General features: G+C 42.2%; 3 protein-coding genes across 7 annotated transcripts; 2 read left to right on the top strand and 1 right to left on the bottom strand.

Moving 5' to 3' along the window:
* Positions 1–239: 239 nt before the first annotated feature.
* LOC108604366 (protein TRC8 homolog) lies at positions 240–4,313 on the top strand. Of its 2 annotated transcripts, none has more exons than XM_017993806.1 (7): positions 240–1,261; positions 1,357–1,927; positions 1,986–2,526; positions 2,583–2,757; positions 2,949–3,145; positions 3,201–3,401; positions 3,460–4,313. In XM_017993806.1, the coding sequence occupies exons 1-7, from the start codon at positions 805–807 to the stop codon at positions 3,775–3,777; spliced, it is 2,460 nt and encodes an 819-aa protein (XP_017849295.1). In that variant the 5' UTR covers positions 240–804; the 3' UTR covers positions 3,778–4,313. The 2 variants fall into 2 exon arrangements, with proteins under 2 accessions (XP_017849295.1, XP_017849296.1); XM_017993807.1 differs by having other exon boundaries at positions 241–1,261; positions 2,964–3,145; positions 3,460–4,312.
* An 809-nt stretch (positions 4,314–5,122) lies between these two features.
* Positions 5,123–8,469, bottom strand: LOC108604402 (F-box/LRR-repeat protein fbxl-1). 3 transcript variants are annotated; one of them, XM_017993863.1, is made up of 7 exons: positions 8,241–8,469; positions 7,543–7,790; positions 6,590–6,914; positions 5,910–6,528; positions 5,674–5,841; positions 5,418–5,621; positions 5,123–5,348 (listed from the first exon to the last, which is right to left on the bottom strand). In XM_017993863.1, the coding sequence occupies exons 2-7, from the start codon at positions 7,627–7,629 to the stop codon at positions 5,213–5,215; spliced, it is 1,539 nt and encodes a 512-aa protein (XP_017849352.1). In that variant the 5' UTR covers positions 7,630–7,790; positions 8,241–8,469; the 3' UTR covers positions 5,123–5,212. The 3 variants fall into 3 exon arrangements, with proteins under 3 accessions (XP_017849352.1, XP_017849353.1, XP_017849351.1); XM_017993864.1 differs by lacking the exon at positions 8,241–8,469 and adding an exon at positions 7,997–8,015 and having other exon boundaries at positions 7,543–7,604; XM_017993862.1 differs by lacking the exons at positions 7,543–7,790; positions 8,241–8,469 and adding an exon at positions 6,985–7,180.
* Positions 8,470–8,867: 398 nt separating this feature from the next.
* LOC108604403 lies at positions 8,868–10,538 on the top strand. Of its 2 annotated transcripts, none has more exons than XM_017993865.1 (4): positions 8,868–8,995; positions 9,462–9,820; positions 10,020–10,087; positions 10,141–10,538. In XM_017993865.1, exons 2-4 carry the CDS (start codon positions 9,495–9,497, stop codon positions 10,500–10,502), a joined length of 756 nt encoding a protein of 251 aa, XP_017849354.1. In that variant the 5' UTR covers positions 8,868–8,995; positions 9,462–9,494; the 3' UTR covers positions 10,503–10,538. The 2 variants fall into 2 exon arrangements, with proteins under 2 accessions (XP_017849354.1, XP_017849355.1); XM_017993866.1 differs by lacking the exon at positions 8,868–8,995 and adding an exon at positions 9,050–9,084.
* The last annotated feature ends 30 nt before the right edge of the window (positions 10,539–10,568 follow it).

Raw genomic sequence — 10,568 nt, 5'->3', positions numbered from 1 at the left:
TGAGCGCCAAACTATAATCAGCTGCTTAACGCACTGGCAACGCCAGCATTAATCGAATAACAAAACAAGCAAGCGTATCGAAATGCACGCAAGTTGAAATTGTCAACTATCGAGCACAGCTAGCAGGTCACTAATTTATAGTTATACATAATATATAAGTATATATAAAATATATATAACTTTAATAAATAATTAAATATAACGATAACGATCAGCAATAGCGATAAAGATAACGATTCGATTTTAAACAGCGATAACTCAAAAATGAAAAAAAAATGAAAATAAAACAAAATTGTGAAAAAGTGTAAAGTTCGCGTATAAAATTGAACGCAATTGATTGGTGGTAAACTTTAATTGTAAGTAGTGCACGCAAGTTTTAAGTAAGCCCAGCGAAGAAACAAAGCAAAAACGTCAACGTTACCACCTGCACCTGCTGCCCTCGACCGCCCGACTACCCGCCTTCCCTACCAATTTAATAAATTTTTGACACAACACAACAACATTAACACTCACTCACTCGCCAATAACACTTGCACACGATTGCGATTCTTTACGCCTTGCGAAATCTAAGACGAAGGCCAACGCCAGCCGATTAACCAAGCAAAGCAACCAAAACACTAGACTCTCAGACAGCAGCAGCAGCAGTGACAACAACAACAATAGCAACAACAATTATATCTAGTATAGTAATAATAACAACAAATGCGTGCGACGTTTAAAATCTAATGTAGATTTTAGTGAATCGCCGTATTAGACCCAATTTGCAAAGTCACGCCGCGTCAGCTCATACAGTACAGCTGAGCAATGTCTGTACGGACGCAGGTGCTAGGATTAGTGGATGTCATGATGCGTGTGCCGCCCATCATGGTCATCGATGAGATACTCAAAATAAGCATGGGCTTACCAACTAGACTCTATCCTGACAAATCGGCAGACGACACAGCAACAGCTGGAGCTGCTGACCAGGCGCAAACCGGCTCGGAAACAGACACATTTAGCAGCATCAAAGCGTTCTTCGGAATGGCCAGCGCCGAGGAGACAGCGGCAGCAGCAGCTTCTGCCATTTCCAATGCCGCCAACTCTGCGATTAACTCCAGCCAACAGATGATCGAGCGTACCATAGAGAATGCATCAAAGACGGCGCATGAAAATGGCATGCTGAGCAGCAACTTTAATACGCTAATGGACGAGCTGGCACAGGACACAATGCTGGCGGACATACTCAACACGACAACTGTTAAATTTGTCATCTGTGTTTTAGGTGAGTAAGAGAGCAAGAGCGTGTGAGAGAGCGTTCAACGTATTTAGTCGTTATCAGTTCTAATTGTACTTTAAACCTTGTCTGGGAATTTACAGGTTTCCTCTGCGCGCTTTGCATTTTCATGCTATGGACGCGTCATCTGGTAATGGTGTACATGTTTCTCTCGTCACTGGGCCTGACGTTTCTCTCCTACTGGTCCAATGTGAGCGCGTTGGCATTAATGCAGGGCAGTCCCAGCATACTGGAGGATCTGGTGTCAATGAATACCACCAGACTGCTGGATTCTGGCGGCGTCATCATGTCGCTGGCGCCGCATCTAATGGCGCAGTGGCTTATGGGCATGCTCTTTGCATATATACATCTGGGTCCGCGCTTTACGCTGCTGCAAAGATTCATGCCCATAATCTTCACTAGTCCCATTCTTATTGCCATGTTGCCGCTACCGCCGCACATTATAGAAAAATTGCCCATTGTAGCTGGACTAACGCCCATTATTCTGACAAAAATCACGCTCATGCACAGTGCCATGGAGGCGGCTCGTACGGTATACAATGGCTATCAGTACGCCATGAACTTTGTGTCCAACTTTGGGCTCTCAGCGCTCATTGAGAACGAATGGCAGCGCCTCAACGTGCCCAATGTACTGCGTCTATTCTGGACCATCAGGTGAGTGCGCACATATTAAAAGCGAGTTTACATGTTATAACTTGTTGAATCTTTGCAGAATCATGCAGGGCGCTTATACGATTCTCACAGTCGAAACGGATGCGCGATTGCCCCTATTTCCAGCAGTGGAGAAGCTACTTGTGGATGGCTGTGACACGCTAACCTCTGTGCTTGGCATGACTGGAGTCATTTCTATTATTTGCCACTATATTGGACGAAGCTTTCAATGGTATTTGCTAACCTATGACAACGACGAGGAGAAATCTCTGGGCACTGTATCCGCCGTGCTCTTCTATATACTGGCCCTGCAAACTGGCCTCACCTCGCTGGCGCCAGATAAACGCTTTGTGCGCTTGTGTCGAAATCTGTGCCTGCTGGTCACAGCTTTGATGCACTTTCTGCACAACATTGTCTCGCCCATTCTGATGTCCTTGAGCGCAGCGCGCAATCCTTCGCGTAAACGTCATGCGCGCGCTTTATCTGTGTGCGCCTTTCTCATATGCATGCCCATATTGTTGCTCCACTATCTGTGGTCGAATCACACGCCATCCACCTGGCTGCTGGCGGTCACTGCCTTCTCCGTGGAGGTGATTGTCAAGGTAAGTAGCAGTATCTGAGCTTTGGTCTGCTTACTATAACATTCTCTACATTACAGGTCCTTGTTTCGTTGGCCACATATACGCTCTTTTTGCTGGACGCACGCCGTCAGTTCTTTTGGGAGAAGCTGGACGATTATCTATACTATGTGCGCGCCTTTGGTAACTCAGTGGAATTCTGTTTTGGCATTCTACTCTTTATCAATGGCGCCTGGATATTGGTCTTTGAATCTGGTAAGTGTCCACTGGTCCACTGTCCACTGATTTTACATCAACACATATGCAAACGTTCCATGCGGATATCTCTTATTTTCATTTCATTGGATTGTGTGTGCTTTTGTTGAGCAATTGAATTTTGTGTTCCATGTGTGCATGTAATTTCTTTATTTTGTTGATTTTGTGTATCGATAACTATAACTTGCTAGCCCAAAATGCTACAGGCGGCGCCATCAGAGCGATCATGATGTGCATCCATGCCTACTTCAACATCTGGTGCGAGGCTCGAGCTGGCTGGTCGGTGTTCATGAAGCGACGCTCAGCTGTACACAAAATCTCTGCGCTTCCAGAGGCAACGCCTGCCCAACTGCAGGCCTTTGACGATGTCTGTGCCATTTGCTATCAGGTAAGCTTTCATTTCGATTAAGTGAACTTTAATGCTTATCCACTTTGCCTTGCAGGAAATGTATTCCGCTAAAATTACACGATGTCGGCACTTCTTCCATGGTGTTTGCCTGCGCAAATGGCTTTATGTGCAGGATCGCTGCCCACTGTGCCACGAAATCATGATGTACACAGACAAAGCGGAGGACAATGTGCAAAATGATGATGCAGCGCCGGCTGCACAAGCCGAACAGCCACTGCGTATATATCCCAGAGACGTAAGCGTTTTAAATTTAATTTTGCAAATGATTATTACACTTTATTTTCTAAATGCAGGACGGCTCTACACGTCCTTCGCCGGAAAGAACAGCAGCAGCAGTAGTAGCCGCAGCCGCAGCAACGGAACAGCCTAGCACGACTACCGCCGCGGTCTCGGAAACATTACTTCTTGATAATCCTTTCATTGGATTAGCCAGCGAGCCGTCAATAGAGCAAGTGAGAGCGAGCACTAGCAACAGCAGCGGCAGTAGTACCAGCTATATGTCCGCATCTGGACAGCCGAAACCATCGACGGCCACATCGGCGGCAGCTGTGGCAACCGCAGCGGCAAGCAACACGACGCACATATTTCGCTTGTCACAAGAGCAGGAGTAAGCAAGCGAACGGCAACAGTCTATACTTTAAATCTAGTTTCTTAATCATACCACATGTAATTGTTCTATATGTTAGTGTACTTATGTAAAAATGGAAACTATGCGCTGCTTTTTTTGAACCTTTTTGAGCTATCATAATTCCTGCACACGCAAAACACTGGAACCTCATCTAACACACACGCATAAATGCACTCGAGTTATTTGGCTTATATTCCATATAAAATTAAATTATTTACTATATTTATACAACTGAAACTGAAACAGTGCCGAACGAAACGAAAATTCAATCACAGATCTTTGTACATTAAGCTTATGGTAACAAGTAGACCCCCAAAAAGAGAAAAACTAAAAAAGAAACATGTTAAAAGGTTAGGTTTAAGTTTACAGTGAAATGGTGTTACAAAAAATATACAAAAAAAACTCTAAAAAAAATTATGCGGTGAAGTCTGAAAACGATTTAATCAAGTACCAAGTAAAACAAAAATGAACCTAGTTACGATCGCAAACAAATAAAAATTAGCTACGTTAAATAATTTTGTAAATGTACAAGATTTAAATTAGCAAATTTTGTTTTCTTATTACTTATTTAATTTAATTTAAAGAAAAAAGCAAAGCGGAAAAAATACAGAAAACTTATATATAAGCAACTAAATACGCATGGCTTCAATTTTATTATCTTAGAGGGTGGACTACAATAATAAAATTGAGAGAGTTTGGGTAAAAAACACTCGAACATAAGCAAACGGTATGTTGACTTATGGTGGTGCTCAAAAAAACGCTTATGACGTCATTTGTTTTCCAGAAATAGATTAACACATACATACACATGAGTAAGCGAGAGTGAGACTGATTATTGTTTGAGTGAAAAGAGCGAGCAAGCGTTTTTTATATCAACAATGTATTCAGTCGAGCACAGAAGAGCAAGCGGATAGTATTGATTATACAGATCAGAATGTCGTCAACATATAAAGCAACTAATGAAAGATTAATGATTGATCCATACATTATGTTTACAGAAATTTCAAGTAAGTAGACTTTATAAATACTATATGTAGATCTATAAACTCTACTATCTCTATATTTTAGCTCCCAAGCAAGCGCCAGCGAAAGTATTCCACGACGTTTGGGTAGCCGACCACCCAAAAAAAGTTACACTCATATCTACGTAAGTGGCTGTATTATCTTATATTTCGACAATGACGTTAATGCTTTGATTTATTTTCAGTATTGTTTGGGCTATCATAATTGGTCTCTATTGCATATATCAATTCGCCTTTTAAGAAATCATCAATCATCAATAATGTTTGCCAAATGTAATTAAAAGCGACAGTACTTAAATACAAACTAGTTATTTCCCATTTTAATATAACTTTAAGGTTTAGTTGACATACAAGTGAATACAACAACAACAACTTTAAAACAAGTGCTATAACATTTTAGTTGAAAATTAAATCGTTGTAGTTGCGCAACAAGTGATACGGAGAGACGCGGCAACAGGTAGTGGTGCGCACCACGGTGCTGCGATCGGCACGCTCGAAGTTGGCCTTCACGGTCTCGTAGTAACGTCCATCGCTAGAGAACAAGCAATTAGCAAAGTTAGCACAGCTGAAATAAATGAGTAAATTGTATTTTGGATCTTACCTTAAGACCATGCAGCGCAGCTTAAGACACTTTACACGCAATATATCAATGGCCTTTTGGCTCTTGTCGGAGAAGCGCAAATTGTCGGGATCCCAGCGCAACTCCAAACGCTCCAAATTGCCGCAACTGGAGGCAATTGTATCCATAAGCTGATCAACGTGTATATTAACGCCAAGTTTCTCCGCTGTGCCCATGACAATAATTCTAATAAAAACAAATTAAAAGCTGCTGCAGCTTAGAGCACCTTGCAACTTACTTGCAATTGCCCAGCAGTGGCAATATGCTCATCCATAGCTGATCTGTTATGTGTGGCATGCCGGAGAGGCAGCAAGCACTTAGCTGTTGGCCATGGCGCTGCATGAACTTTGTCATGCCATCGTCTGTAATATTATCAGAAGAGTCCAGATCCAAGCTGATGAGCGATCTGCAAGCAACAAATACGCGTAAGTAAAATAAATGTATTTAAAATATATTTCTTGCTCAGGTTTAGACCTGGTATTGCCCAGCTCCATCCATTGTTTGAGCACAGTATCATTAAAACCATTGATTTGGCCAGCTGACAAAAACTTGAGATTGGGTATTCTAGTCAACATGTCCACCAAGCACTCGCTGGTCAAGTCAGTAGCTGTAATGTCCAATTCCAGCAGCGCACACTTATCCCACTCCACCTGCATGACGAACTCCGAGTTCAGGCTGGTGCCGTTCATAAGCAGACAAGTCAAACGCTTGGAGCGCTGCACCAAAGCCTTGAGCGTGGAGCCTGTAACTTTGTTACAGAAATTAACAGCCAAGCACTCCAACTGTATGCAATTGGAACTGAAGGCATCTATGTGCGAGTCGTCTATAAAGTTAATGCCGTAGAGATTAATGACACGCAAATTGGGCGTAGCAGATTTTAATTTGTGCACATTGATGACCTCGTAGATTTCCTCTTCCTCCTCCTCGCACTTCTCATAGGTGCCCACCAAGTGAAGAACTTCTAGACCATTGATAAAGTTGTAGATTTTGCGCATAAAGCCCTCCATGAAGATGACCTCGGACAGGCAGATGCACATGTAGCGCAGCTTGGTGGGGAACGCTTGCATTTCGCTAAAGTCATGCAGCTGCATAGCTAAAAAGCAAAGAGACGTTTAAATCGACGTATGCGTGATTTTTATACAACTTGCACTTACCTGTGGAGAAGTCCAGCAGCATGTGGGTTAGATTTGGACACTTGCCTGAGAGTTCATGGAGCACAGTGTGCGTGATGAGCTCAATGGGCAGCTCTATATAACGCAGAGTGGGCCCAAAGCGCACCGAGATAAGCTGCAGCAGCATCTCCAGCGAGCCCACATGCAGACCGGAGACCTCTGGACGCAACGAGACATTCTTCCACAGGCGTGTATCATAGGCAATCTGACGCCAGCGACGACAGATGCGTGCCAGGCGACAGATCTCACGATGTGATAGATATGAAAATATATGCAGCAGCACCTTGTCGGGCAGCTTCTCTATAGTCTGCAAATAATAATATAATATATAAAAGTATATATATACTGGGGTTCAGCTTGTGCTCAATGTGCGCTACCGTATCGGCAAAGGGACTGCGAACTGTGCCATCGGATAGGTAAACCTGCGAGGCTTCAACGGCCAGTTGACCCCAAATATCCGTAGAAATATCCATTGCTCGATCGATTTGTATATATATTTGTATATATCTACTGCTTATATAAAAAAAAGAGCTAACACTGCCTGCGATACGCGCGTTTCTGTCTAAATGAGCTCTGCAACTACTTGCTACGTCTACTGTGAGCTATCGGAATCTCCAAAAATGCCTCAGCGCGTACAAGTTAAAGAGATCTAATCTCTATTTATAGCTGAGCGCTAGTAATGTGCAGAGCATCCCCAAGACAAATGCCAAATTTTCTAGTGCATGTTGTTGTCTACCACTTGATGGTCAAAAGAGAACGCTGATCGCAGGCCCAGCTGAACAGCTGTTTGCCCGATCTCTGCCATATACTATAGCTTATATACTCGTACATTGTATTGTTTATATACAGCCAGCTAGTCAGTACAGCATGTTATACGCCATCGATCGGTTTTGTTTTGTTTACTGCATGCGTTTCTTCGCTTTCTTTTTACTTACCAGACGCGTCTTTATTGGCCCGTTCAGATCATCCCGTCCTATGGCCTGCGATGTGGTTTGCGCTGCCAAAACGTTCCAATTATCCATTATGTGTGCTTGTTTTTTAAGCTAAAAAGTACTTTTGTGTGTGCTGTTTTACTAATTGTTGTGGGATCTGTTGGCGTCGGTACTAGTTGTCGGTACTAAGTACTATATCTATGTACATACGTATATATGGTATATGTATGTGTATGCCGGTTTATGTTGGTCTAAAAGTAGCAAAGGAATTCATTCTTAAAAAATGTGCTATATGCAAAGTGTTTTAACGTCATTAAAAAAGAATTTCTATAATTACAATGGGAGCCTAACTAATCTGTTGGAACTCATAATCATTCACAAGTGCAGGCAGTAACTGTAAGTATTCTAAATAAACAATATTTGATCTTATGTTTACAAATGCTCGTAAAATAATTACCCATTTCGTTGTTAATTAGTTTACAAAGCTCAACAATATATCTGTGCTAAAATGCATATATAATTGGCAAACTTAAAATCTTTGTATATTCACTGTTCATTGCACTTGCCACACGCCTCAACTATGACATCATTGCCTGCATCGAAAGAATTACAAATTGTCTGCTATTACAAGTACAATAGAAATTATGCAAAAATTTTATAATTTGGCTGCCTAATTCTGGCAGAGTTTACATTTTTTCTACCTTTGTGGGCTATTTATAGGCAATTTTTGCCTGCCTGCAATTCAGCAATTGCAGGAAATTTCGTAACGCCCACAATTACTAGAATATTTTATTGGGTAATTGGCACATTTCATTTCACTTTACTTAACACATTAGCGTATTAACAATTACTTGCTACAGTAAATTGTTGTATACAAGATTTTAAGTACTGAGCGAATTTCCGTTGACGAGTTCACTGAATTTTTTTCCGCGTAGCTGAGTGCTTCGCATCGTTCATGCAACTGAGATCAGGCTGCCGCGAAAAATGGTTTTTTGCCAAAATGAACATGGCCATAATGAGCACGGGCAGGATGAAGAGTAACTGAAGCATGGTCGAGACTCTCGGGGGGCGCGCGTCATTTGTTGCAGCCGGCATATGCCAGACAGACATGTGATGGCGCCTAGCCAAAAACACAGTTAGCTTGCTGCGATTAATTCATTAGTTTAAAATACTAAGCAGTAACTTAATTAGCAAAAACGATCCATTTATTATTTTCTACTCAATGCATAGCACTCATAAGTTTTTTTGAATTTAGTACCAACGTTCGATCAGGCAAGGTGCATTATGTGGCGGATGGTCGATAAGTTTTTTTTGCTAAGCTTGGGCAACCCATGATTCTGATCGGTGAAGAACGCTGAACATCAACAAAAAAAGCAATTGGACGTTAAGAAGAATCCAAACAGAGCTGCGGGGGCGAGAGAAAACAAGCGCCAACAAACGAAAGTAAAAAGTGCAAGTGCGTATGTTCATTTCCATATTATTTTTAGTTTATAATTTGTTGTCGAGCCGTGCAGTCGTTGGTGGTGCAAGTGTGGAAAATTGTAGGTGTGTCAGCCAAAACAAACCTGTGCGTTTGTGTTAGTGTATGTATGTGTCAGCGTGTGAGCCAAAAAAGGATAGATATTACATTGTAAAACGCGTATGGTGTCGTCGAGTTCTATTTCTTATTAAATTAAAATAAACAATAAACATAATTAATGCCAATTCGAATGATTATTTCAATTGAAAATTGTTTGTTTATGCAAAGTACAGCTGAAAGTGCAGTTGCGTGTGTGTATCTATGTGTGTATGCGTCGACGCTCATATTGCAGCTGGCGGCGCAGTTGACTTAGAAACCAAAAAAGTGGATAAACAAATAGCAATTGCTTGAAGTGAATTTAAATTAAGAGCTATTAATTAATTAGCATACCATTTTTAAACAGCCCACGTCAAGCTAAGCCCCATTACCAGCCAAGATGTCATACAGCGCGGAGCGTGCGCTCTCCTATTTTTATCCGTTTATCATCCTCAGCTCGTTGGTCTGCTGCATTACTAGCGCTGTTGCCTGGACGCATTGGCGCTATGTGCTCAACGCTTGTCCGGATACCAATTGCGGTTGCGTGCTGCACGGCCGTACTACGTATAACAGTTTTGAGGGCGGAAACATTGCCTACTGCCATTTTGCAACCTACGGACTTGTGCTGCCACTCATCTTTGCTGTAGTGCTGGGAATCTACCATGGCTATCGCATGTGCATTGGCAAGGGCGAGCGGAAAACGGGCGCCACAACTATAAGACAACGGTAAGTGACGCCCTAATTCTAATTCAGACGCATTCGTCTGAAGACTGCAAAACGGGGTCATGCGGGTTAATCGGTAACGAGACACTTGGTTAATTAAGCGCTATGCTAATGGTGTATATAAGTGACTAATTGTGGAAGCGAATTTGATTATTTTCACCAAATTCAATTATTACTCATCTTTCCGTTCTTCCTCTTCCAGCTCCGGTGACATGATCGTGGTGACCACAGAATCTGAGCTAACACCCGATGGTCTCTCGCCATATTACTGTAAGCTAAGCAACATCTTCTGAATAATCTATCTAAGATCCTTTTGTTTTTAGGGCTGCCTGCCACCGTTATATCGGTTATTATGGCCGTTTATCAGCTGATCTATGCTGCCATATTTACTGATGGCTTTGAAGTCACCTGCCGACAGTATCGTGAGTCTTTGCTCAAGGAAATTCAAGGCGTTGGTAACATTGTGCCCGTAATCAAGGCTCGCTTGTCATGTGCTGCAGTCTTTGACTTCATGGACTATCTAGTGGAGAGCATTTCCTATGAGCGTCGGCGCTATGGACGCATTAATACTGCCATCTGCCTGTACATAACGCTCATCTTTTCCTGGTTTGCGCTATTCGCCTGGATTGCTATCTGCATCATAAATATTGTCAATATGCGACGCACTCGCGCAGCTCGCGTTTGAGCTGTTATAATCATAAATAATGACATTCCGATTGCACATTCGCCTTATAATTATAATTAAGACAAC

This window comes from Drosophila busckii, chromosome 3R (assembly GCF_011750605.1).
Source record: "Drosophila busckii strain San Diego stock center, stock number 13000-0081.31 chromosome 3R, ASM1175060v1, whole genome shotgun sequence".
NCBI lineage: Eukaryota > Metazoa > Arthropoda > Insecta > Diptera > Drosophilidae > Drosophila > Drosophila busckii.
Note: the sequence above shows the minus strand (reverse complement) of the source record. Positions and strands in the feature narration are given on the sequence as shown.

Bases quoted from the DNA above. Each gene is read 5' to 3' on its own strand.
- LOC108604366 (XM_017993806.1), top strand. From the start codon at position 805: ATGTCTGTACGGACGCAGGTGCTAGGATTAGTGGATGTCATGATGCGT. The intron at 1,262-1,356 runs GTGAGTAAGAGA...GGGAATTTACAG, and splicing joins ATTTGTCATCTGTGTTTTAG to GTTTCCTCTGCGCGCTTTGC. The intron at 3,146-3,200 runs GTAAGCTTTCAT...TTTGCCTTGCAG, and splicing joins TCTGTGCCATTTGCTATCAG to GAAATGTATTCCGCTAAAAT.
- LOC108604402 (XM_017993862.1), bottom strand. From the start codon at position 7,080: ATGGATATTTCTACGGATATTTGGGGTCAACTGGCCGTTGAAGCCTCG. The intron at 6,915-6,984 runs GTAGCGCACATT...TATTATTTGCAG, and splicing joins GCAGTCCCTTTGCCGATACG to ACTATAGAGAAGCTGCCCGA. The intron at 5,622-5,673 runs GTAAGTTGCAAG...TGTTTTTATTAG, and splicing joins CCACTGCTGGGCAATTGCAA to AATTATTGTCATGGGCACAG.
- LOC108604403 (XM_017993865.1), top strand. From the start codon at position 9,495: ATGTCATACAGCGCGGAGCGTGCGCTCTCCTATTTTTATCCGTTTATC. The intron at 9,821-10,019 runs GTAAGTGACGCC...TTCCTCTTCCAG, and splicing joins GCCACAACTATAAGACAACG to CTCCGGTGACATGATCGTGG. The intron at 10,088-10,140 runs GTAAGCTAAGCA...TTTTGTTTTTAG, and splicing joins TGGTCTCTCGCCATATTACT to GGCTGCCTGCCACCGTTATA.